Source organism: Lytechinus variegatus, chromosome 3 (assembly GCF_018143015.1).
Source record: "Lytechinus variegatus isolate NC3 chromosome 3, Lvar_3.0, whole genome shotgun sequence".
In the NCBI taxonomy this organism is placed as follows: Eukaryota; Metazoa; Echinodermata; class Echinoidea; order Temnopleuroida; family Toxopneustidae; genus Lytechinus; species Lytechinus variegatus.
Genome location: NC_054742.1, coordinates 59,898,799 through 59,926,457, shown reverse-complemented (window position 1 = coordinate 59,926,457; position 27,659 = coordinate 59,898,799). Strand labels below are relative to the sequence as shown.

The 27,659-nt window shown below is 35.2% G+C and overlaps 1 protein-coding gene and 1 non-coding gene across 3 annotated transcripts; one reads left to right on the top strand and one right to left on the bottom strand.

Moving 5' to 3' along the window:
- Positions 1–4,094: 4,094 nt before the first annotated feature.
- On the bottom strand, positions 4,095–4,167 carry TRNAR-CCG. Its single transcript has one exon. It is a non-coding gene; the product is annotated as a tRNA-Arg (tRNA).
- A 205-nt stretch (positions 4,168–4,372) lies between these two features.
- Positions 4,373–22,818, top strand: LOC121411533 (checkpoint protein HUS1-like). 2 transcript variants are annotated; one of them, XM_041604314.1, is made up of 9 exons: positions 4,373–4,470; positions 6,132–6,265; positions 9,873–9,994; positions 12,956–13,132; positions 14,226–14,333; positions 16,763–16,837; positions 20,748–20,847; positions 21,852–21,974; positions 22,379–22,818. In XM_041604314.1, exons 2-9 carry the CDS (start codon positions 6,214–6,216, stop codon positions 22,462–22,464), a joined length of 843 nt encoding a protein of 280 aa, XP_041460248.1. In that variant the 5' UTR covers positions 4,373–4,470; positions 6,132–6,213; the 3' UTR covers positions 22,465–22,818. The 2 variants fall into 2 exon arrangements, with proteins under 2 accessions (XP_041460248.1, XP_041460249.1); XM_041604315.1 differs by lacking the exon at positions 6,132–6,265 and having other exon boundaries at positions 4,375–4,470.
- The last annotated feature ends 4,841 nt before the right edge of the window (positions 22,819–27,659 follow it).

Genomic DNA, 27,659 nt, shown 5'->3' with positions numbered 1-27,659 from the left:
ACTGCCACCTAAACTGAAATCCTAGTTATGCCACTAATTCTAGACGTAATTACAGGGAAATATTTGGCTCTGCCCCCCCCCCCCCCTCTTTCTCTCTGATAACAGGCACCTGTTACGTCGCTGCAACGAGGCGCCTAAACCACTCGACCGCGGTAACCGATGAAGGGGGAAAAAGTCGGTCTCGCGGTCCTTCGGTCTCGCGGACCCTCGGTCTCGCGGATCCTCGGTCCCGCGGGCTGTCACCTTCATTTCTTTCATTTCTATCACATTTGCTTGCTCAATTTTCTTTCCATTCATTTATTTTTAATTTTGTTGATTATTTCATTTTTGTCGGATTGTTCCATTATGATATTTCAGTTTTACTTTAGTTTGGCAATTCCATGTTAGAAGGGATGTTCTATTTCATTTTTTCTTTTCACTTTTATTTTGTTTGTGTTGTTCCATTTTATTCATCTTTATTTGTTTAGTTCTATTAAGTTGGTTTCTTCCATTTTAGTTAGGTTGTTCGATTTTTGGAGGGTTATTCATTTCAGTTTGGTTCTCTAATTTCATTGTTTTATTTAGTCAGTTATCTACTAATTTGGTTGTTCGGTTATTATATAATTATATATATATATATATATATTATTCATTTAGTTCCATTTTAATTATATTTCTATTCTATTTTCATAATTCATTTAATTTTATTGTGGAGGCCCTGATTACCGACAAATATCGGTAGCGATTACCGACGTCCTGCAACCATGAATCTTGGAAGTGTTCTATATTCTCCTTATTCACATTTTCTTTCGTCATACCCAGGATTAGTTTCAGCTTTTATCGATGGGAGGGGGATATTTTTATCAAAATTTCCCGTTCCGGCCGCCGAAATCTGATTTTATTTTTAAGGGGTCAGTCCTAATTAAATTTTCATTTTTAGAAGCAACATAAGGTATTTCATGTGGCCTGAATACAGATTACCACGCGAGCGCGAAGCGCGAGCTAAAATTTTTGGATGTTTTATATATTTAGCCCTGAAAATTGAACATTGTGAGCAGCTTTCGTAACCATCATGGGGTATCTAACTGAACAATCCATGCGAGTGCAAAGCGCGAGCTGAAATTTTTAATATACTGGCCAGCAAAGGGGTTGTCTCAGTGGCATAATGAGCCAAAAATTAAGTTGAGGGGGCTTGATATGGCATATCGCGTAAAATTAATAAATTGAGAGGGAGCGTAGCGAGCGAGCAAAAATTGACATTTTATTTACAAAAATCAAACTTTGTGTTAGATTTTGACATAACATTTGAAAATTATATGATTATATTTCACACCTATCCCTTTCCTTTTCTCCCCTTTTCTTGGTCGTAAAAATTGGGAGGGGGTGGGGGTGGCAAAACGCCAATTTTCTAACAGTAACTTATTAGCTTTATTCTTATAAAACATTATAAAAATGTAATAATCTCAGTAATAGTGACAAATCTCATAAGCCCTATTTGAATAGTGCGAGAGCGAAGCGTGAGCTGAACATTTATGGAATTCCATGTATTTTGTCCTAAAACTTGATTATTCCGGGGCAACGTTTGTGATTCTGAACAAGATGCGTAGGCCTATGTAACTAGATTACTGCGAGCGCGAAGCGTGCGAGCAGAAATTTTTAATATGGGTTTTGGCTTGATCGAAAAGGGACCTGTTAAGGACGATTTGCAGTTAGCCATTTAGACGATACATATCTTTTAGATATTTTTTTTTACATTCCAACCTAAAAATTTGACATTCTTAGCACTTTTTAGAATAAACGATATTGTGTACAAAACTAAACAGCTGATGCGAGTGGGGGAAAAAAAATGAAATTTCAGACCTTAAAATGGGACACTGTAAATCACGATATCTTAATAATGCGAGCGCAAGCTGCATAATTTTGAGTAAAGATCAAGCTGCGTAACTCAATGAACATGTGTGCGATTGTTTTAGAGTTAGACAGAATCTGAATACATTTCATTTTTTATCATAAAAATCAATAAAGCGCGAGTGAAAACTATTCGATATTCCGGTATGAAAAGGGTGAATTTAAGCACTATCTAAAGCACTGTGTATGGATATTATGAAGTGTAAGCGGATATCACTTAATAGATGATGCGAGTGCGAGCTAGGAATTAGTGTAACCTAGGACCTGGACATTCTTGGCCTAAGGACATTATGTCATCATGTGAAAATGATGACTATCTTCCCATTTCTCTTCCTAAGCGCGATATGCATGATATGAAATTTATCGATATTCCTTTGTGAAAAAGGGACAATTTAGTTATTAGGAATTCATAACAAAATTATCATGATATCATATTTATTAATGTAATAAGCCTAATGAGTGGATGAAACTTGTTGACATTTGAGGCCTGAAGACTGGATATTTTAAGCACTTTTGAAATCATGAATAGGATTTATGTATTGATAGGCCTATATTTTTAACTATTAATGCGAGCGCAAATCGCGAGACAAAAATATTGATAAACTGACATAAAAGGGGGAATTTAAGTAGTTTGTTATAGAATTAATATATAAAGAATCTTATAAAACAGAGACAATATGTAGGCCTACTTGGCTTATCAAATAATGCGAGCGCACAGCGCAAAAAGCTGCAAATGATATTCACACCATAAAACGGACATTTTACAGAGCACTTTAAAAAAATCAATTTGTAAATCAAACAAAATAATAAAAGCTCGATGTACGAGCTGAAATGTTTTGTATATATACTTCAAAACATGATATTTTAAGCTACATATCAGCCTATTGAGCAAGATATATGTATCTCATCGAACAGGCTATGCGAGCGCGAAGCGCCAGCGAAAATTTAATAAAGTGACATGAAATATATATTTTTAAATCATTTTCAGGTATTCTCCTGACCTTATGTTATTCACTAGTCTCCCTCCTCTTATTTTCCTTCTTTTTCTTTTTTCTTTCTTCCCCCCTTTTTTCTTTTTTTATGCTCCGCCAGTAGGGTGGGGGGGGGGGGCTCGGTCTATGAGGTGGAGGAGTCGGTATATATCTCAGGGATGATCTTGCTTTAAATCTAGCAAAGATGTTGAAATTAATGATATATATATATTGAAAGCATTTTTGTCGAAGTGGAAATCTCACATAATAAAAGTGTTTTTTTTTTTTGGGGGGGGGGGGGTTATCGGCCACCAGATCAATCAGTTTCGTTGTTTTTAGATGCACTTGATAATATTTTCCATAGTTTTTAACGAGGAGTGAAAATAAAAGCCTGTATTTCCTTGGGGATTTTAATATTGATCTATTAATGGTTTCCTCTACTCAACATGTTAATAAGTTCTTAGACATTTTTATGACAAATTCCTCATTTCCATTGTTACATTATCCCACTATTGTCATGATTGTAAGTTCACATTCGGCAACATTAATTGAAAACTTTTTCACAAATGATTTAACAAAACTGTCGAGTGGAGTAATAGTAGATGACATTAGCGACCATCTTCCTATATTTTGTATAGTCATAATTTGATTTTCAGGGTAAGAAAAATGATATTTTGAAAGGAAAGATAAATGAAGTTAGCATAAGAAAGTTTTATCAATGTTAAGAGCTAATATCCTGGAACTTAGATGAGAAAGACCCAAATCTTGCTTACAATTCTTTTAAAGATAAATTTTTAGAAATATACAATAAATGTATTCCTTTGCATAAAGTACGTGTTAAAAAATAATCTTTTTCTAATTAACAAAGAGTTGATTAAATGATAACGTGTCGGACTCTACTAGAACAGGGTTGAGTTTAATCGAATGTTTATCAGTACATCTCTATGGTTTTATCCCACAGTTTCCATAGTAACAGTAACGAGGGTGCTTCACAGCTGATGAAAAACAAAGAAATATGCCATAAATTTCAGGTGACAAGTTGTCAGATAAATGCTGAAATTACTAGATTGTCTTACTACCTCAATGATTTAATCTACTTGTATCTGCGTATACCAACGATCATTGAATATTTCTAAAACCATGATAACGATAATAACAGTTAATAGAAACATATTTTCTATGTCACATGTGTCATCTCAGTTAATTGCTTATCGATAAAAATGAGGCAGAAATTTTCGACCCTGATGGGACTCGAACCCACAATCTTCAGCTCCGGAGGCTGACACCTTATCCATTAGGCCACAGGGTCTGACAGCCGTGCGGGGACGTCGCATTTGTTATAATATTTGATAACAGTTGTAGAGTCAATTTTTTTATATTTGGACGACTTCTGACCAAAGATATGACTCATTTTGCAAAGGGTTGTGTAGTGAGTTTAGTAATTTGATAAATTAAGATTATTCACTGTCAGTTTTACATCATTTTACACCATTCTACACTTTGAACGTAGGTCGTAGGATGTCAGAAGATGGCGCTAGACCTTTTCGCGGTTTATTTGATTTTTGTGGTTGTAGGATGTAGCTACCGAATATATTTTTGCCTTGACTTGTATGTAGGTACCATTTAAATTCATTTACGATCAAGTTCAATAATGCTGTTGATTTTAGTATTTTGATAGTTGATGAAAGTCCTAGAATTAAAATGTTGATATGAACTTCATTGGGAGGATGGCATTTCCGTTATTGATGATGATACGTTTCTGTGTAGGCCTACGGTCATGGCGGTACCGTACCGCTACCGTACTACAGAAACGGGTGATAACACGTTTTCGTGTTCAATATATTCGAATAACACGTGTGTAAAATCATTAATTACAGTACGAGGGGTGTTCATGCTTGTACATTGCAGATTACAGATTTTTGCTTACTTTCAAGTTTGATGTTTAATAATTTCCTTCTACTATTATTCTGAAAGTTTGATGTTCTACACTGTTTGTCTGCATAGTTAGCTTTATAATAACTGTTTTTCACTCATTCAATGAACAAGGTTATTGATATAACCTTGTTCTCGATCTCGGTTACAATTACATCAGCCATTCAATTGTCAGCATGTGTGGCAAAATATAAGGGTGGCAATTTTGGCTTATTTTCTCTTTTTCTATCGGACAAATGCTTGATTTTCTTACACTATTAGGTTCCAATACAGCTATTCATCATTTAACTTGGCTCTTATGTAAATTTGATTCTTTAAATTATTTTTTCTTAATTAAAAATCTAGATAGTAGATTAGAAAAATGAAAATTTTCTTGCCATATTACTATCCATCAATCAATAGAGGGCGTATACAAAAATATGCCAAAAATTCAAGTTTTTGAGCGCTCTGGTGAATACAAAAATTATTCCCAAGTTACTAATGAAAAATAAATTGCAACTGTAGGCCCTATGGAAATTAGTAATTTTGGTCACAAAAGTGATATTTTAATGATTTCTTTATTAAAAGTGTGTGCTCAATACAGCATTGGCATACCATAGTCCTCCCTGCAGATTCCCTACAGCTAGGCAGGATGGTTGTAGTGAACAAGTGCTGTTTTTATTCCTTATTTTGAATATTAACACTAACAACATTGTCATTAAAGGTCAAGTCCACCCAGGAAAATTGTTGATTTGAATAAAAAGAGAAAAATCAAACAAGCACAACGCTGAAATTACTTTCATCAAAATCGGATGTAAAATAAGAAACATTGACATTTTAAAGTTTCGCTTATTTTTCAAAAAACAGCGATACACTGTATGCACAACTCTGACATGCAAATGAGACAGTTGATGAGATATCCCTCATTATTTTTTTAGTTTGTTTTTTTATCGTTTGAATTATACAATATAGGCCTGTTTCATTTTTTTACAGATTTGACAATAAGGACCAACTTGACTGAACCATATAGTATCAAACAATGTTAGTTCCACATGTTCAGAGAGGAATTAATCATTGTTTCACTTGACAATAGGAAGAAAATTCAAATATTTCATAATAAGATACAAAAGAAATGGTGAGTGGATGATGTCATCAGTCTCCTCATTTGCATATCAAATAGGAAGTGCATATAACTGTGAAATTAAGCGAAATTTTTAAATGTCAACTTTCTTATTTTACGTCCGATTTTGATTAAATTTTCAGTTATGCTTGTTAGATTTTTGTCTTTTTAATTTTATTCAAATCAACTTTTTGTTGGGGTGGACTTGTCCTTTAACAGACTTCATTTTCTATTATTGACAGTCTTTTTCAGAGTCAACTATCACTTCTGTATATCAGTTATTGCTCCCTGGATTTCTAGAAGAAGTATAAATGTTGAGACAACATGCGTTTCAGGGCAAAGATATTTGATATTGGAACCATCGAGCAATTTACAAGTAAGCACCGTACATGTAGATCTAGTGCTTAGAAGATTAGAATTTGGAGAGGACAAAAGAATTCCCCCTAAAAAGGCCCTAGGCCTTAAAAAAAGTCTTAAGTTAGACCCTGACATTCATTAGGATGGGGGGTTGGATATCCAGCCTTCATTTTTATATTACACAAAAAAATATTTGTTCTTTATTGCCTAACACAGTCAGACTGCAGGTCCCTATGCTAATGAGCAAAAAGGCCAGATTTATCCATCCAATCATCTCGTGGCTGAATCCTCCTCCTTGCAAAATCTTGTGATTCGTGAGATTTTCTTTCTCTAAGAATTTACCTGTTTTAACCTCAAGTTAAATGAAATATTATAACACCATCAGATAGAGTAAAAGTTACTCTTTCATATTGGTCATTTATTTTGTATACAATATTTTGTTAAATAAGTAAATTACTGGCCTGAAAATGTGCCTCAAAACTAAATTTTCTTCCTCGGTTTTCTTTTGCAAATTGTGCAAAACTTTTTATTTTGAACCTCAATGATATCTCCATAAAGCTGAACTTCTGTACTTTCTCACAATGCCACTCTTGATATGCGGCACCTTTTAATTGGGTCAAGATCACACTTTTCCCACCAAGATACAAGACAAGATTTCTGAAATTTTGTACTTGCATGAAATCCAGAGTTCTGATTGGTGGATAAGGTTCAGAACAACAAAAGGCGCGGGGTATTTGAGGAGATTGCCTAACACAGTCAGACTGCAGGTCCCTATGCTAATGAGCAAAAGGCCAGATTTATCCATCCAATCATCTCGTGGCTGAATCCTCCTCCTTGCAAAATCTTGTGATTCGTGAGATTTTCTTTCTCTAAGAATTTACCTGTTTTAACCTCAAGTTAAATGAAATATTATAACACCATCAGATAGAGTAAAAGTTACTCTTTCATATTGGTCATTTATTTTGTATACAATATTTTGTTAAATAAGTAAATTACTGGCCTGAAAATGTGCCTCAAAACTAAATTTTCTTCCTCGGTTTTCTTTTGCAAATTGTGCAAAACTTTTTATTTTGAACCTCAATGATATCTCCATAAAGCTGAACTTCTGTACTTTCTCACAATGCCACTCTTGATATGCGGCACCTTTTAATTGGGTCAAGATCACACTTTTCCCACCAAGATACAAGACAAGATTTCTGAATTTTGTACTTGCATGAAATCCAGAGTTTGATTGGCTGGATAAGGTTCAGAACAACAAAAGGCGCGGGGTATTTGAGGAGATTGCCTAACACAGTCAGACTGCAGGTCCCTATGCTAATGAGCAAAAAGGCCAGATTTATCCATCCAATCATCTCGTGGCTGAATCCTCCTCCTTGCAAAATCTTGTGATTCGTGAGATTTTCTTTCTCTAAGAATTTACCTGTTTTAACCTCAAGTTAAATGAAATATTATAACACCATCAGATAGAGTAAAAGTTACTCTTTCATATTGGTCATTTATTTTGTATACAATATTTTGTTAAATAAGTAAATTACTGGCCTGAAAATGTGCCTCAAAACTAAATTTTCTTCCTCGGTTTTCTTTTGCAAATTGTGCAAAACTTTTTATTTTGAACCTCAATGATATCTCCATAAAGCTGAACTTCTGTACTTTCTCACAATGCCACTCTTGATATGCGGCACCTTTTAATTGGGTCAAGATCACACTTTTCCCACCAAGATACAAGACAAGATTTCTGAATTTTGTACTTGCATGAAATCCAGAGTTTTGATTGGCTGGATAAGGTTCAGAACAACAAAAGGCGCGGGGTATTTGAGGAGATTACCACATGGGAAGTGTGCACCTTCCCACGAACCCAGGCACTGGAACCGTTGGAATTTGCCATTATGTGGTCTCTTTGACCAATCAGAGTACAGTATTCTTGTTTTCAAGCTGCTTTATGTACTTGGCAAATGAAAAGTGTGATCTTGACCTGATTAAACCAATTCTTATTTTGAAACCTATATCATTTCAAAGCATACATATTCAGCTTTATCATGATATAAAAATCATTTGGGCTCAAACAAAAATAAAGTGTGAAAATAGCAGCTTTTGTCAGGTGAAAATATTTATTTTGTAGCATATTTTAGATCAAAATTTTAACCTATATTATAAAATCTTTGAATAAATCCAAACACATGACCTGAAAGAATGATTCTTCTTTACAATGGTATCAAATTTATGAAATTCGATGCACAATTAGAGCAGCAGTGACCGAATGAAAAGAGGTGTTTTGGTCCACATCAAGCTCATTAAATATGCAAAACATCTCAAGTCATGAATATCACTTGGATGAAAGAAGCCACTTTCTTGGGACCTGCAGTCTGACTAAACATTTTTTACACAAAATTGATGAGATTTGCCTGTTACATTTTCAAAATGGCTGTTTGAAAATCAATTGTTCGGACACACAACAACGGGGTACATAACCTTGTTCTCCGTTACTACTCCCTGTATGGTGAAATAAGGTTAGCAATGTTTGGCCTATTTTCTCTTGTTCTAGGGGACAAATGCTTGATTTTTTTTTACACTGTCACTAGTGTCAGTTTCCATTACAGCTATATTCATCAACTTGGCTCTTAAGTAAATTGAATTCTTTTAATTATTTTTCTAAATTAAAAATTAGAGATTGAATAATTTTCTTGCAAGTTTACTTTCCACCAATAGAGGCATACACAAAAATATGCACAAAACTAAGGATTTTGAGCACTCTGAAGAATACAAAAATGATCCCCAAGTTACTAATGAAAAATAAATTACAACTGTATGGAAATTTGTATTTTTTGTTACAAAAATGATATTTTAATTAACTTATTAAGTATTTGCTCTCTACTGCATTCATTAGCATACCATAGATCTACTTGTAGATTTCCCACGGGCAGGGTGGTTGCAGTGAACAAGTGCCTAGACCTAGCTAGCATTTATCATTTACAAAGTAAAGTTAGCATTTTTGTTATTGTTATTAGCCCTAGATCTATACCGATAAATATGTCTATTTCTGTCAGGAATATGCTCCGCTGAGACTTGTCTGACTCTGCGTCATCCCCTCCGTCAATAGAACGATGACGGCCATTGGGCTTGTAATGGTGGAGCAAACAATCGCTACTTAATTACAGCGTCTATAGAAAGGGTGCGCTGGTGCACCTTCCTCGATTACTCCTAAATTTGGCTTTTTGACATATTAAATACATTCAGCTTACCAGTTACCACCTTCCGAAAAATTTGCAGTAAAATAGCAAATTTTGATCATTAAAAAGCAAATTTAGGAGCAATCAAGGAGGGTGCAATAGCGCACCCTTTCTCCATAGACACTGTAGTTAAACATCAAGTCCACCCCAACAAAAAGTTGATTTGAATAAAAAGAGAAAAATTAAACTAGCATAACGCTAAAAAGTTCATCAAAATCGGATGTAAAGTAAGAAAGTTATGACATTTTAAATTTTCCTCAAACAGCCATATGCACAATTCAGTGAAATGCAAATGAGACAGTGATGTCCCTCACTCACTATTTCTTTTGTTTTTTATTGTTTGAATTATACAATATTGCTATCATTATTTCTTCTTTTTTTTCTTATCCCTTCCTATAGGAGTTGCTGGAACAGTAGCCAAACTGACTCAGTTATGTGTACTGAGAATAACTTCAGACAGGATGTATTTCATTCTCAATGATAAAGTTTCCAAAGGGCATCTCTGGTGTGATCTTCAAGCTGTAAGTAAAATTGATTTTTTTATTAATGTAAGTAAAATGAATTTTCATTTATATTTGATTTATAAAGGGACTTTTGATTTTTGGCCCAGTGTATGGAGCGTTGTTGCCCAGTGGGTTACATTAGTCTTCTGACTTTGAAACATAATTACCTTCTGCATGAAACTCATCCACATTGTGCTGCACTCAACCCAGCCCAGGTGAGATACATACCTGGCAGGAATTTATTCCTTGAAGAAAAGGCTGCAAGGCTGCAACCAGGGTAATAACATCCAATTGAGCGCATAGTGACGCAGTGATATATATGCGCTATATAAGCATGTTGGAATTATTATTATTATCATTGGAGACATTGACTCATTCAGAATTTGCTAATAAAGGCTTATTTACACACACATTTATAGTCTTTACTGATTAAATTTTACTCATGTGATAAAAGTTGAGACAGTGCAAATTCGACCAAACCCAGGATCTTCATTCTCATTGTGCAAACTTTGCAAAAGTTATCCATGTATCAAACCTAAGCAGAGCAAGTGTATGCCATTATGAAAAATGCCTATTCTTCCCCCAAGGCTTTTCAGTTTATTTGCTTGCTCATGCTTTCTGGCTTGCACGGTTGCACCCAGAGAATTGGTTCATATGTTTAGATCTGAAATTTGTCGTTCAGCTCAAACATGCAATCTAAATCTCTAGGTATTTACATAACTCTTTAAAAAAAAATTAATTTCGTTATATGGGTATTTTCATTTGTGGTAACAATTACAAAATAAATTTTAATAGAATCTGCTGAAATGTCAAACAAATCTATTTAATATTTAATGATTTTGGTAGAAAAATAGTATTCAGCAAAATAAACATTGAATTTTGTCATTGCACTAGCTTTTCTTCCAATGAATTTGTACATTCCCACAATACCCTGGGGTGGTATTCTGGAACACTGTCATAACTTTTGTCATAAATTTTTTGTCATATCTCTCCGAGATGTGACATCGCTATGATTGTCACAAATCGGTATTCTGAACATTGTCTTTTCCCTGTCATATCTCTCAAAGTTCCCGCCCATCTTTTCGGAAGCAATCCAATCAAAACCATCGTTAGTTCCAAGTGGGAGCCCTTCTAGCCAATAGGAAGGCCCGTTACAGGTAGGGCGTATCCCCACTGCAGTTGCTGGCATCGCGCAACTACGCGAATATTGATGCGCTTAATTACAAAGAGAGACAGGGAGCTGTGAAGGATGTTAGAGGAGAAGTAGAAAAAGAAGGAAAAACAGAGAAAAAGAGGAGGAATTGATATGTAGGGCCTAACTAATTGTAGCATGAAAAAATAATTTTGAAAATTGTCATGGATGATGAGTGAAACTACTACCACAATCTAATCTAAATAATATCATTAATTGCTTGACATTCAGTCGGCAGGGTATCGGAATATTTGGTACTAAAAGATATGACAAAATTTATGACTGCTACCCCCTGTCATAACTTTTGTCATATCTTTTGCTTGAATTAAAGGATTATGCGCATTGAAAGCCGCGTAATTTTGGTGCGCGCTAAAGAGAAGAGACAAAATTTATGACAATTTTTGTGACAAAAGTTATGACATCCACCAGAATACCGATTTTGTCATATCTCTGAGATAAGATAAAATACAGAGATAAGACAATGTTCAGAATACCGCCCAGGTACTCATCTGTTGGCGATTTTCATGTACATGTAGGGCCTACTGTGTTTTCAGGTACTGTATAAAAATTTTCATGAAGTTTTGGAACTGTATTTCCTGGTTTAGAACTTATTCTGATGAAATTTAGTTCTCTTTTATTAGACCTTTTTGGACATCATTCGTCACTGTGGCTTTAAAGATGAAATTTCTCAAAAGTAATTTTGTGAAGTACATGGATGAGCTCTCAATATTTTAATTCAATAAGAGGCAATATTTATTTCTTATGCATGGCTTCACATTTACTAATTGCACCTTGGAAATAAATTATGTGCAAAAAATACTTGACATAGGTCCTTATTTTGAAGTCAGATTAACTTAGTCTTAGACCATGGTCTAACTCTGTGCTAAAATTATGGAGAGCCAAAAATTCAAAAATTTTGTTTTTCTTATGTATATGTTACATGTTCGATAATTTGCTTTAATAATGAAGAAAAATACTTCAAAATACTTAATTCATCATTCCCAGACAATTATGAAAAATTTGGGTCATATCATATGAGTTAATAAATTGAATGTGTACTGTTAGGGCTTTGTGCCCCAGTTGGCTCTCCATAGTTAAACAACTTTAAACCAGGGTTTAATTTAAACCCGAGTTTCAGAATACAGACCATAGTGTTTTTCATTGACTCCAATAGGAAAAGGACATGAGCAAAACATGCCAACTTTGTTATATGTATACTGACAGTGATGCAAAATAGCACTGGCGGATCCAGTGAGGGCAAAGCCGGCTTGTGCCCCCCTTTTGAGAGGCACAATTAAAATTTGTAATGTAAAAATTCCATTGAAATAGATAAAAGAGAAGTGTGCCCCTTCCCCATTTGAAAATAAAGACTTTTTTGCTTGTCAATTAAACATCTCCTTATCACAAGAAAGTAATTTGTATAAAAACAAAACTTGGGAAATTCTATTATGCTCCTCGCAAATCTTTGGAATGTGTCGGTTACTCACGTTACATGACTTGGACCAACCTGTGGAATTGCTCCTATGCACTTTTTGAAAAAGACAGATTTAATAGAAAAGAAAGTTTCTGGCAACTTGGTGAGCATTTTGTGAACAAATAGAGATTTTCTCTGTCTAATGATATTAGCTACTAAGATTCTTGCCTCTGATTGGCTAAAAACAAATTCGTCAGTAAAATAAATGACTTATGCTTCATGAAACACTCCCTTCATCAGTAACATCTATAAATAATATGATCTTTTGCATAAGTTTTGTTGTTACTTTTTTTTGACTTGTTAATTTCCTCAGCTGAATATATTCAGTGAGTTCAGTATGGAAGGAATCGCCGAGGATGCCAATGAGATCTTCATGGAAGTAAATCCTGATGACCTCGTGAGGGCGCTAAAGACTGCTCAGACTGCCAAGTCCGTCAAGATCAAACTCACCAAGAAATTCAGTCCCTGTTTATCTCTTGATGTAGAGTTGGTAAGATTAAGTTTTCACCTACTTTATAGATCTTACCTTTTAAGTTGTTGTCGCACCTGAATGTTTTCCATGTATTTAGTGTATGCCAGAGGACGAAGGCTTTTTCAAGCTGTTTACTTGATCCCACTTTTTATATCAATAATTGCCTTTTGTTCACAATACAAAATATTCTTGATGTTTAATGAAATTTTGATATTTTGTGAGGTTGACTGAATACAATTTATTAATTTCAAGAAGTGAGTGTTTGACTTCAAGGAATGGGATTTAAGGTAAAAACCGCTGGCCACACTTACAGGCTAAATTGCCAATTCATCTGCCTTCATTTAGTCTAATGCCATTCGGTCCAGTAACCATTTGATCCAATAATCACTTCATCTAATAACCACTTCGTCTATGACCATTCTGTATCATAATCAGTAGGTGTAATACCTTTTCATTCATTTCGCCCAATTAGCACTTATAGTCCAATAAGACCAAATGGTATATGGTTTAAATGGCTATTGGACCAAATGGTTATTAGACAAAAGGGTGATTGGACGAAATGGCAATTAGACCATGTGTGGATATTGGACTAACTGATGATAGACCAAATGACTATAGATGATTTGGTAATTGGATGAATTGGCATTAGACCAATTGGAAATAACCCAATTACAGTATGTCAGCATATACTTGCTGAAATGTCCAGTTGTTGCAGCCTTATTAGCCCTCATAAAATGGTTCCAACAGAGTGTGATGTCATGGTTGTCTTATGACATTGATTTTCAGTTTGGGGGAATGCTTGTTCATGTTAAAATATAATCTCTATATTAACAATCTGATAGGATTAATTTGATGGTTTTCATAATATCAGAATAAAGTATGCACTTTAGTTCAGATCTGGCAATGACATAGGCTTAAATTTTTATTGTGTTCAGTCGAGAATCCATCCAGTCTACAGATGAAATGAAGTAAGATTGAAACTTGGGAAGACCAAAATGGGTTTAGCCCATCAGATTATCTAAGAAGAAGATCAATTGCTTTTAGACTAAGTGAATATAAATTCTTTTCCTCTGAATTTTTTATCTCTTTCCTATGAATTTTTTTTCTGTAGCCATCAAGAACAGGCCACAGCCGAACAATCACTCATGATATACCTGTCACTGTCATGCCAAGGAGACAATGGGAGGAATATAGTGAACCAACTCTACCAGATTTTGATGTAAGTCAAGATTCTCTTCTCTTTGTAAGGCTTGTGATTGCCCAATTTAACAGCGCTTGAATCGACCCAAGGCCATGGTCATGGTTTGCCCTGGCTACTGGCCTTGATGCCTCTCTCATTTGCCTTGGAGATTTGTTGTGCCCTTTTTCATTTTTCCTGTTGATGCTGTAATGTAAAAATATGCAGTATGGAAAAGGATCCTTAACCTAAAATTATCCAAATTTAAGACCTGATTAAAAGAACGATTTTGGTAACCATGCATTTACACGATTTTGTTAAAGTTTAGCATTACATGTAAATGGTCAATTGTAATATTGACTGGCCTTGAGGGAGATACCACATAAATCATATTTCCCAAGCTGGTATCATAGTGCCCCAAGTCGAGATGAGGGCATACGGGTCTAGAGAGGGAAATATATGACATTTTCCGAAAATTACCTCCAGTCAATATGATTATCACCTTCTGCTGCCCAAGCTATTGTTTGTAGCAATTATGCCTGCCGATAGTCCTGAGTTAAAGGTTATTCATGTAGCAATGTAGACAATGTAAAACTCAGGGTTCCCGCGGTCATGGAAAATCCTGGAAAAATTTGTGGTCCTGGAAAGTTAGGGAAAAGTCAAGGAATTTGGAAAATTTGTGAAAAGTCATGGAATTGCATTTACCTCGTGGCTATGGCAGCTTTTCGTTTTGTCATGTCTCGCAAAGGTCTCTCATACTTAATTATCATACTGTGCTATTATAATTGGTGTTCATAATTTCCATTTTTGTCAGTTTTGTTACATGCCAAATTCTACAAAACTCCTGGGGACATAGTTTCCAGTGGAAAGCTGAAAGGGTGTGGCGTCCCTTGCCTCCAGAGCTTTTCAATGTTATGTGGTCTCCAGTCATGTAGTCTGCATACGTTTAGTGGTTTTGGTCTTGTGGTGAGCAGGCATGCTGGTGCGTAGGGGTGCTGGTACATGGGTGGTGGCTAGCATCATAATATGGTATATGCACAGGGGTGGTAGCTAGCATTATGTAGAGTTTCTCTCACTCTCAGCATGCTGATACTGCATTCTTAGTTGTTTTTATAGAATTTAAATTTCAAGTTTTGTACAATTTTACTCAACATTCATGGCAATTAGTGTAAATGTCAAATTTTCCAGGCACATTGAAATTGGGATCCTGAATTCACCTTTACTACAAAACTTCCACATAAAGGTCATGGAATTCTGTTTTCAAATTTCTGGGGGAACCCTGAATTATATGAAGATGAAACACTTTACATATTCAAACATGAGCCAATTATTAAGAGTGACATTTAAGTTTAACAATAAGGTGACATGAAAAAAGGCTAACGAAGACATCCTCATCCTAAATTTCTCAACATAGTGCTGCATTTCAATCTACATTACAAAAAGTGAGGCCATTTGTGATACAACTTGAGGACACCAGCTAAATTAACAAGTGTATCTTGAATATTGGACATTTGATGCCTATTTTGGTATTTCATTTTCAAGAAACTTTTCCAGAGGACGCATTATTTGATGCTAAAATAGCAATTGAAACATCTTGTGTAACTAAGAGATTAAGAACCTTTTGAATGTATTGTGTTCCGATAGCCATGCTGGTAGTGCTTGATCAGTTGTGACTTGATATGTCAATCTATTGTATAGTTCACTTTTGTGACAAGATCTTTTTATGCTCTGAAAATTTGGAAATACATGTAGTTCATGGAAATCTGTCAGTTCGAGAAATTACATGATTTTGTGTTCAAGACAATTTTGAATCTTGATGTTGGTGAATCGAAAATGGTACTGTACCCTGGTCAGAAACAGACCATATACCAATGATAATACATGTAGATGTACATGTCATTAGTAAGATAGTGGGTGGAATGGATGGCTGTGAGGGGAGGTTATGGAGGCCATCATAATGTGTCTGATTTTGGAAACCATGCCAGAAAGCAAGCCATGGAAAGCAGCAATTTAGTCATGGAAAAGTCATGGAATTCTGTTTTCAAATTTCTTTGGGAACCCTGAAAACTGGCTACGCATTTGGGACATCAAATTGTTACCATGCACTTCCCATATATTTAATTTTGTATCAAGGATTGATCTGGTTGGAAGATGGATGATAAGTAATTTAGTGCAAATGCATTTACCAGACATAGAGTTGAGCCTGGGTGGGTGCTTCATAAAGCTGTTCGTAGGCTAAGAACGACTGGTGATCCTTTCTTTTGGTAAATAGTATATTGAATTGGTGATGGTTTAGCGCATAAGGAAGGTTCACCAGTCAATCTTAAAGTCGCTCTTAACTTACGAATAGCTTTATGAAATGACTCCCAGACCTGACAAAGTCAATGTGACATATTTTTGTGTTGAGTAATAAATTGGATGGACAAAGTTCATGTCATGCAGGTAATAATTTATATCATTAAAATTCACAGGCTACCATTTGTATGCCACCATTGAAGGTCATAAGAACTGTTGCAGAAAGGATGAAGAATCTTGGAAGTTATCTTGTAAGTTTTCTTCAATTTCATGTAGTTACAGATTTCAAAATGACTTTATGTTCAAGCTGTTCGTGCTTGATAGAACTTTACATCAGAGTCTAGTTTTCAAACATAACCAGGCTTGTTTTAAAGAAGGTAGTAAGACATTTCATATTTAAAGCTTTATTTCAAAGCAATTATTCATTGTCAGCAAATTCTTGATTGCAAGGAACCTGCTTTCATTTCTATTGTTCAGAGATTTATGCGATAACAAAGTAAATATCAAGATATAAATATTTAAAGTGTCATTGTGTTCAATATCATCCTAGCACAGATAATTTGTCATTTAATTTAGACAGGTTTTCATCTCAGGAAATGCTTGATCTTTTTTCTCTTTACTTCAGAAAATTATCAAACAAAATTTTATGTACATGTTATGAATCTGTCTGCATGTAGATGGTGAAATTAGCCATATAAATATTTTGGCTCTGTTTGGTGAAAGCCCTAGTAAAGCTTTAGTAAAAGGTCAATAGTACAAATTATAATGGAGTATTATATCACTTACCATTTTTAAAGAAGGTGTAGTAGCTGTCTTTATTTAAGTCTTTATTTAATGGTTTTCAATCGCCGATTCTCCTTAAAATATCAAATATTCATATCATAAAGATATAGCACCCTCTCTTGGTAATGGATTATTGTTTAAAAATCGCTCTTTTAGCACTTCTCTTTCAAATTTAGTATTTGGATATCAGAAACATACAGATGCAGATTTTTTCCTGAAATTTCATCCCATTCCATGCATTAGAATAGCTTTTATAAAGGTTTTCCAGGTCAAATGTCCGCAGATCGGAACCAGTTGTCCATATAGGTATTTCAAATGTCCGCATAAGAATATGGATGTCCGAGCAGGGATTCCAAATGTCCATGTAGGTTCAAAGTGTCCGATTAGGGAAACCAGAAGTCACATAGGGAACTGAATGTCCAATTAGAGAGAGTAATATCCCACTTGGGAAAACAAATGTCATATAGGGATTTCAGTTGTCCATAGTTTGAAATAATGGTGACTCAAACATCACAACTTATTTTTTTTCATACTTTACTTTTTCAGTTTCTGTTATTCAGCTCTCCCTTTCCCATCCTGCTCTATTCCTTTTTTCAAACAAGGGATTTTTGGCCCCAGCCCCTATTTCACAACTTATTTGCAGAGTGCAGACCCACTTGATATGTACATATTTTTTGGGGGGGGGGGTATGAGAGGGGGTCTTGCCTTATATATACATATATATATTGTTGCCTTCGTTTTATTTATGTTGTGTTTTCATACATACATTCCTTTCTTTTTCATTATATCCCTCCCCTCCTATGTTTTGGAGGCATTTTGGAAGGGTCCTAAACAACATTTTTACTGGGGGTGAATTTGAAAAGCAAAAAAAAATAAAGAAAGAATAGGAGGTTCACTATAAATAAAAGTCATTTTGGTTTTAAAGACCCCTTTGGATTTAAAGACATCTTTCAGAATACCTGTGGGGAATAGATACACAACACGCCCCCCCCGGAATTTTCTGGTGCCCAGTACCCCCGCTTGGTTGGGTTGGATGGGATTGAGCGCCTTTTCAAAACATGCTCCTTTCTCTTCATCCCATTCATTCCACCTTTTCAAAAAAAAAATTCTCTCTTACTTTTGTTATATATGGGTATATATGCAAAGGAAGTTTTATATAATATATTTTCCTTGTTAAAAAGGTTCACAAGATTTACAATTTGGCAGCAAACAAATTGCAACTGGTAATTCATCCACATCACTCTCTCTCTTCTGACCATTTCTTCCCTTCTTCTAATTCTCTTTCTTTTCTTAATGTTTTTTTTATTCTTTCCTTTTTCTTTTGATTGTTTTCACTTTCTTTAATACCCCTATCTCTTTCCTCTTTATTAGGGATCTGAGTCAGAATAAAAACAAAGAGCACAGTGATTTCCAGCTATTTCTTGAAACCTGTGTTTATTTTATACAGAATTGAAAGGAAAATCTGTGATTATCTCATTTAAAAAACATCACAACAAACATTCAATTTTGTTCTTAACACTCTTTGGTGTACTACCTGCCCCAAAACATACTGTACAATAGGCTACCAAGGCATATCAACATTATCTCCACTTTCCACAAAATGACAATGTTTGCAAGTTTCATTACTTTCCTCTAAGAACAACAACTCACTGTCACCGTATATCTCAAAATATTGCTTTACTCTTTTTTCCCCTTTTGTTTTCAATCTTCACTTTTCAAACTTAGATCAAAATATATATCAATTTTGGTATGAGAAGGAATTAGCGTGCACGGGTGTATAGCCATAACGCTGAACTACATATACCCTAATGAAAAAAATTAAGACAAATAACTAAAAATGCAAGTCTTTACATGAAATCCTACATCAAAATGTCATTTTGTCGCATGCATTCTGGTAAGTACTGATGCATTCTACGGAAGAGATTCTGGCTCAAGGGTGGGGTGATGACATCGTCAACTTGCTCTCCAATGTGTGCCAACGTTGCCATTCGCTCTTGTGAGGTTAGAGAAGATCTTCTTGGACGTTCGCTAACTCCCTTTTAACTGCCGCCTTCCAGTTTGAGAAACAATTTTCAACGACGTTGAGAAATTGGGAGTAGGGTGGAATGTTCCTGACTTCCACATGATCTGGTAGATTTCCCTGTCGGGCACAACCATGAGCTCGAGCATTATCGAACAACATGCTGGTGTTCTGCTCGGCAACAAGAGGAACTCGCTCCAGGAAATGTATGAATCAGTCACTATTCATTCCCTCCTTTGATTAGATCGTTGTGGAGAAGTCCTCTTCTGTTGCTAAACGCGAAAGTCATTGTAAGGCTTGCTCCTCGACTTCCTGTTACTAAGTACTCGAACTGCCCGATGACCACGCCTTGCTTGACCACGGGTCCTCTTCGTCCACAGGTTAAATCTGGCTTCGTCGACGTACACGAGCTCTCTATTGACAGCGAACTCCATCCTCATTCTCTTGGTTCTATCACTGTGTCTCTCGGCCACTGAGTCTTCCAGCTTCTTCATGCAGATGAGATTTGCTGTTAACATTTTGGACAAAGTAGACTGTGAGAAGTGCTGGGCATTGGGAAGTCGAGATCTGAGCCCTGCATTAATCTTATCCAGCGTGAATTCCGGATGTTCCCGATAATATCTATTGCTACATCCCTTGTTGCATCTGTCACAAGTCTATGACGACGCCCACCTCGTGGCACCGAAACAACACCATCCCTTGCCTCTGCCTGGTGGATGATACGGTAGGCTGTATCACGTTTGATACCAAGAACCCTTGCAACTTCCACATAATCTTGCCCCTGCCTTAAGGCATCAAGCAACTGCTGCTTATCTTCATCCGATATCTTGGTGTAAGGCAGCTTTGCTCTTCGCTTTCAATTAGCAAGTCTAAACGGACATTAGATTTACTTATACTACATTTGATTTACCTATTGTAGACTTGATGATTTAATTAATGCAGGAGTATGGAATCATTCCTATTGTTGGGACATTTGAATTCTTTATTGGGATTTCCTTTACCTATTAGGACATTAGTTTGGCAAAACAGACATTTGGTTTCTCTAATGAAAATGAATTCCATTGTGCGGACTTTTGACTTCTCTATGGACATGTGATTCATCTATTTGGATATATGTCTGACTAAACGGGCATTTGAATTCCCTATTGACATTTGAATTTCCTAATCGGACATTTGCTCTGACACGGTGGACATTTGACCTGGAAAACCTATATACCCCCACAAAAACATGCAGATGTTTTATTTTGATTGGGTAAAATCACAAAGATTGTCTAGTAATTAATTAGATTAGTTTTAGACACATTGGGGGATTTATCAAATGATATATTTTATAATAAATTCTTCTCTGTATCCTGAAGGAATTATCTGCTAACCAGAATGGTGAGATGAGATTAAGAGTGGAGAGTGAGCAGGTCACGGTGTCAACGCACTTTAGAAATCTAGAAAATCCTAATTGGGGTAAGTGACATAGCCTTGAGGAATTTACATTCAAATTGAACAATTGCTATATGGCTCTTGTACCATTCTCCTTTTTGACACATATCAAATAAACTGGGTTCCAAAACAAACTGATCAAACTTTACAACTGATCGGAATTGTGCAGTGTCCTTGTAAAGTTTGATCAGTTTCTTTTGGAACCCAGTTTAGATTGGGGGAAGGCTTTATATAGAGTGTATGTATAATAATAATGATAATATCTAACATTTAATAGCACTTAATACAAATGTTTCTGAGCATTGCATATTATTCATTCAGTCAATCTATTGTGAAGGTTTAAGAAAATCTTTCTGTCCCACAATTTAAAATTTTGTGATAAATAATATTATCCATTTTGAGTAGAATGCTGCCCTCATGAATGAGGTTGAACTACAGAAAGTAAAGAGTTACGATGAGACAAGAAAAATACGGCTTGTAATAGAGATTGACCTATATTTTAAGTATGAAGATTTTACAGTAGTCGTAGCTAAAAGGCAATTGGTATGAAAGTTTGAAACTGATTGTCTGATTATATGACCTAGATGAAAATATCCTTGAAATAGAATATCTTTCGCTTTCTAGTGACTCTTTGATAAAATTTTCAAAATGAGCAAATATGTAATGCTTCGTTCATTCATGTAGGGTGCACACCACTTTATATACCTGCTCGCATGAATCAAATATCATTGCTTCTACACATGAGTTACTGTATCAATGCTGCCCATGTTTAAGACTCAATGATGTCATCAATATTTCAGTCACTTCTGGGCCACATTTTCTTAAATAAATATTTCATATGTATATAATCTTTAATTTTATATTGATACATGTAGTAATTTTATTCATACATACTGATATGAATATCTCTTCTGTTTGTTATTCATAATTTAGCATTGATGTGTGCACAACCATTTTCATTCCAGCAAACAAAGTAGTTGAATATCCAAATTGCCAACACTGTAAGTAATATAAGTTTATTCAAACAGATGATGCTGATTCTCAGAACAGTCAGAGGGACCCGTCTCTTCTTGTTGGAGCTAAAGTGGACATCAGAAAATTTATTCATTTCTTATCAGGCCAACAGCTCAACCCAGCCAAGATCATTTGTAGTAAGTCTAATATGAGAGAGTACGATAATAATGCACAGAACTACCGGTACATGAAATTGCTGATAGTACACTTAATAATTGAAGCCCTTAGATATATGATTCAAACTGATATATTGATTGTTTCTGAAATAAAATCTATTTGGATTTTATAGCCATTTTTGTCAAAAATGTTCCAACTTACCCCGGTCTCCCCATAGCTCTTTTGTGAAATTATGCAAGGTTTAAAAACGCTTGAAAGTTCTTATTTTACAATTGATTTTAAAGGTATTTTCAGCATTATGCTTGTTTGTATATTTTCTCTATTCATTCAAATCAACCTGTAGTTGGGGTGGACTTAATATGTTATGATGAAAAAATCTTACACCATGGGAAATGTCTATAAACCTATTCTTAATTTTTTTCAGGCATTGTAGACAACAGAGTGATCCACTTCTTTCTGCTTCATGAGGACTTGTCTATCCAGTATAGCATGCCCATAATCTACAATTGAAGATTTAGTGCTGACTTGATGGATATATCTTCAAACTCTTCGACAGTCAGTGCTGGGGTGATTGATATCTTCAAACTCTTGACGATTCAGCACGGGATTGGTGGATATCTTCAAAGACCTGAACTTCCAGTGTTGACTTTTATGGATATCTTCAAATTGTGACAACTCAGCGTTTTGGTTTCTTCAAACTCCTGACCTTTAAGTGGTGTCATGATGGATATCTTCAAACTCTTGACCATTCATCGCTGTCTTGATGGATATCTGCAAACTCATTACCATTCAGTACTGTCTTGATAGATATCTTCAAACTCTTGACCATTCATTGCTGGCTTAATGATATCTTCAAACTCTTGAATTGATGGATATCTTCAAACTCTTGACCATTCAGTCCTTATGATGGTTTCCATAACAATACATAACTGATATTGCAAGAGAAGAGGCAGTAATGTGACTGTGATAATCTTTTTTATTGGTGACACCATCATAAACATAATGCACAGGTATATTGGCAATGCAGTGGACTTGCTGGTATTTAAGAGGGTGCAAGAAGCTGGCAGCATGCATTTTATTTAGTACAACATGTGATTCCCCCGTGTTTACATGGGTAGTGTTTCATAAAAGCTGTATACAAAAGTTGTGCACAAATTTATGCATGACTTAGCTACATAGGGATCATGATAGCACAAGAAAGGGTTACAAGTTGGGCATAAAACCGTCTTACCATATAATCAGCTGGGAGCGTCGTGGTCTAGCGATTAGGAATCTCGTCTTTCAATCTGAGGGACGTGGGTTCAAATCCCAGCCATGGCGTAATTTCCTTCGGCAAAAAATTGATCCACAAGGTGCTGCACTCAACCCAGGTGAGGTGAATGGGTACTGACAGGAAGTAAGTCCTTAAAAAGCTGTGAGCACTGGAATCGGTAGACTAGCTTAGCCGGGGTAACGTAGTGAATGTCTTGAGCACCAAACAAGGTGGATGTGTGTGCTCCACAAATACCCTGTATTATATTATTATTTAACTTCTAAAGATTTCCATGGTGAAGAAGAATAGTGTATTAGGTTTCACGATACACCATTTATCTTTCTTGGGCAAGTGTTGGTCCTGAAAAGGTCCAACCAAACTCGATGTTTCGACAAGCGTGTTCTCATGAAGAGGACAAGGACACACTTGTGGAAACGTTGATTTCGGGTGGTCCTTTTCAGGACCAACACTTGCCCAAGAAAGATACATGGTGTACCTTCAATCCTACTACATCATTTATTATCATAGAGTACAAGAAATGATCACCAGTTGCATAAAATTGTTTGTATCATATAAACAGTTTTTTTTTCAAACAGCCCTCTGTATTTCCTTGTTATCTCCCAGTGTTAACCAGTATTTCCCTTGGTTACCAAAGAAATTGCCATCCTTTTGTACAATACTGTGAATTGTTTACTCCTGGTGTTCTACCGTGCTGTACCACCAGCCATCTTTCCTGGCAGAAGGCAATATTTTTTTACAAGGGAGACATGTTTTACACATCTGTAAGAAAATATGATTATGATTTCATATACGTAAGGTAATAAAAGGGAAAATGGGGACATGGCATCATCAATCCACCTAGTGCATATTGATGACAGTAAGAAAATATGTCAGAACTTTAAGATGAACTACTTCACCCTGTTTTTTACCAGTCTTTGAATGTGTATTCGACTGTTAGAAATGAGATTTGGCATTTTATTTTCATCCATTAGAATAAATTAAATTTGGCATCTATCAACCTCCCTTGGTAAAATTTGTATTGTTTATTTGAAAAGTATTGTGAGTTCTTATATTACTTACATAGAAAACTACAAACAAAGATAATATCCTGAAATTTTCAGCCCATTCCATGCTTGAGAATGGGCTTTATATAAACTGGATGTAAGTATCAGTTACAAAGATATTTCATTTTCATTGGGCACCTGATCAAATTTGATTTTTATGCAAAGTTTGTTTTTGAAAAATTATCCAATAAAATTTATTTTCAGTTTATATCATTCAGTTTTTCACACCATACCCATGGGGGGGGGGGGCATGTGCATTGCATTCATGCAATCTAACATTGAAATAGTATAGTGACATACACTTTTGGGGAGATTTACCAAAAAACTAAAGATATGTATGTTTTTTCAATTTTCAATAATTTCTGCAATGTTTCTTTTCGTTGCAGGAACAAATATATAATGTGTTGTTGTTTTGAAAAGTTATTTATTAAACAATTTCTTACCAAAAATACTGATAGAAATACTTGTGTATTAAATAAAAATGTGATTTTTAATAGAGGAAATGATCCTTGCAATAAATGTACTTGATTTCACAATCATGACTATTCCTTTTTTTTATGATATAAAAAACAAAGTTAGCTACCTCCACTATTCACGTTTGCTATCAGATGAAAAAAATTACCATTTTCTGAATGTGGGGCTACCTATTTTTATTTCTTTTTGCACTAAATGGAACTTTGTATGGAAATCAGAAGGAGTTTGCTTGTGGCTATTTTGTCATTTAAACGCCAAGGGTTATCATTAATTCTTTTATTTTACTGTTTTTATTGATTTATTTACTTATTTATTTTGATATCTATTTTATGTATATATGTATTTCATTCATTTAATTAATTTATATATTTATTTAATTATTTATTTAATTCGTACATTCATTAATCTCATGCATTCATCCATCTATCCTTCCATCCATCGATCTATTCATTATTATTATACTCATCATTTTAATTAATTTATTTCCATTATTATTATCATCATCATCATCATCATAATTTTGGGGGTGGCTTTTAGGGTTGGGTTCAATTACTTTTGTCAATTACAATTAAGTAATTGAAAAAAAATCAATTACAATTAATTTTCAATTAAATTACATTTTGCATATTACAATTATCCATTACTTTTGTCAATTACAATTTCAACTACTTTCTATAAGTCATAAATGAAACAGATTTGTATTCTGTACGAATTAAGCACCACTTATTTCAACATAATTCTCAGTTACAGAGAAACTAACACGATGAAGGCTAAAAAGAGCACGGATTATGCCTGTTAACTCTATTTGATGATGAAGCAGATGACATGAAAAAGGTCATGAAATGAAATCATAAATTAATTAAGTTTATTGTAAAGTAATTGAATGTAATGAAAAGTAAGTGAAGTCAACATTTTTTTTCCATTTCAAGTAGTACGAATATTTTCCCTTTCAAAATTTCAATCACAATACCAATTGCTAAAAAATGTAATAACGTAATTGATCAATTTTCTTGTAATTAAGCCCAACCCTGGTCGCTTTGCAACGATTTGTTTTGCCTGATTTTGATGCAAAAAATACGTTTTTTCTACAAGCTTAGACAAAGTTAGCATACAATGCGCAATGCGTGACTGTCATTTGAGTTTAATATTTGGGACGAGTCGTATTTTTTTAGTTTTTAGTATGAAGAGACAAGTAGATCTTAGTTCATTGATGTTGTGTTTCAGGATTGGTTTAAGATGGTTAGTTAATATGGAGAAACCAGCATTGCTTATAAAGAGGAAGAGAGAGAGAAAAAGAGGAGGGATTGAGAAGGGGGGTTCATGAAAAGTCAGAAAGAAGGGCGGTAAGAGAGGAAAGAGAAAAAATATATAATTTATATATTATATATATATATATATGTAAATTGGCTACAAGCGACTATGAAAGAAACCAGGCGGGGGACACTCTACTTTGCTCTATGCACGTGCGACCCCAAAATAACATCAAAAGGGCTGGGGCCGGCGACACAGTGCCCTCTACGTTTTGAAGCACAGAAAAGTGCCCTTTTTTACACAAGAAAAATGACCCCTTACGAACGTAAACTATGCCCCTTTAACCTGAGGAGGACCCAATTTAGGTGTTACCAAGAGTCCTTTCTCATACAAGTGCCAATTTTTACATAAAAATGCCACCTCACGCCCTTTCTCGAATCAATGCCTCTTTTTACTCAAGAATTGTGCCCCTTACGAGCGTGTTCTGTGCTCCTTTCACCTAAGAAGGACCTGTTTTATGTGTGAGCAAGTGCCCCTTTTGCCTTCTTATAGGTGCCCTTTCTCGTATCAGTGCCCCTCACGAACGTGTTCTGTGCCCCTTTAACCTGAGAATGACCCGTTTTAACTGTGAGCAAGTGCCCCTTGCCTTCTTCTCATTGCCCTTTCTCGATTCAGTGCCCCTTTTACCCAATAAAAGTAATAATAATTACAATCATGACAATGAAGTTCAGACTTATACGGACTTTCAATGCCCTTGACAGAAATAATTTATACAATATAATAATAATAACATTTGTAGGGCGCTCTATACTGATGTTTCAAAGTGCACAAGTTGGCAAATTATAATGATATACAGTCAATAAATTAAAAAAGAAAAAAATAAAAAGTTATGAGAAAAGGTGAGTTTTAAGTGACGATATGAAAATTTCCACGGAGGGATATGAGTTGGGAGTTTATTCCAGAGGATGGGAGCAATAAAAGAAAATGCACGATCACCATATCGGGTCTTCGCGTTCTGCTTCCTTCTGCAAGTGCATCCTTTAATCGCATAATCCCTTTTTCAATATGATTTGCCCCGGGCTTTCGCTACTTTTTTTTCTTCTGATAATGAAATTCATCTATTTTAATCTCTACAATGAAATGCCCTGTTTTTTAATATGCCCTTATATTTACTTTTGATAAATGCCCCTTTTCTTTTCTAGTTTGTTCAAAATGTTCAGTCTGTTAATCTGCTGAACAAGTGTTGCTATTATATGATTCTGGAAAAACACATTTGAAATTGTTGAATTTCACATATAGTTATCTCGAGGAATACGTGTTCAATACGCGCAACTTAAATGTTCCATGCGTGTCGCACGCAGACCTTCAATCAGAAATGCGTCAAGAAATCAGTGAGCAGGGGCGGATCCAGGATTTTGAAATAGGGGGGGCGCCAGCGGCGAGGGAGCGAAGCGACCGAGCGGGGGGAGGGTGTGGGAGGGGGGATACCCCCCTCGCACGGCAAGGACTTTTTCAAAAAATCATGTCCAAAAGTCGTATTTTGAGAGCACCTTTAGAAGAAAAATGCACACTTAAATCACTGTAACTTCATGAATAAAAGACACATACTGACTCATTTAGGAGCTGGTTTCCAGTCACACACCGTATAAGCGGTCATTCAAAAC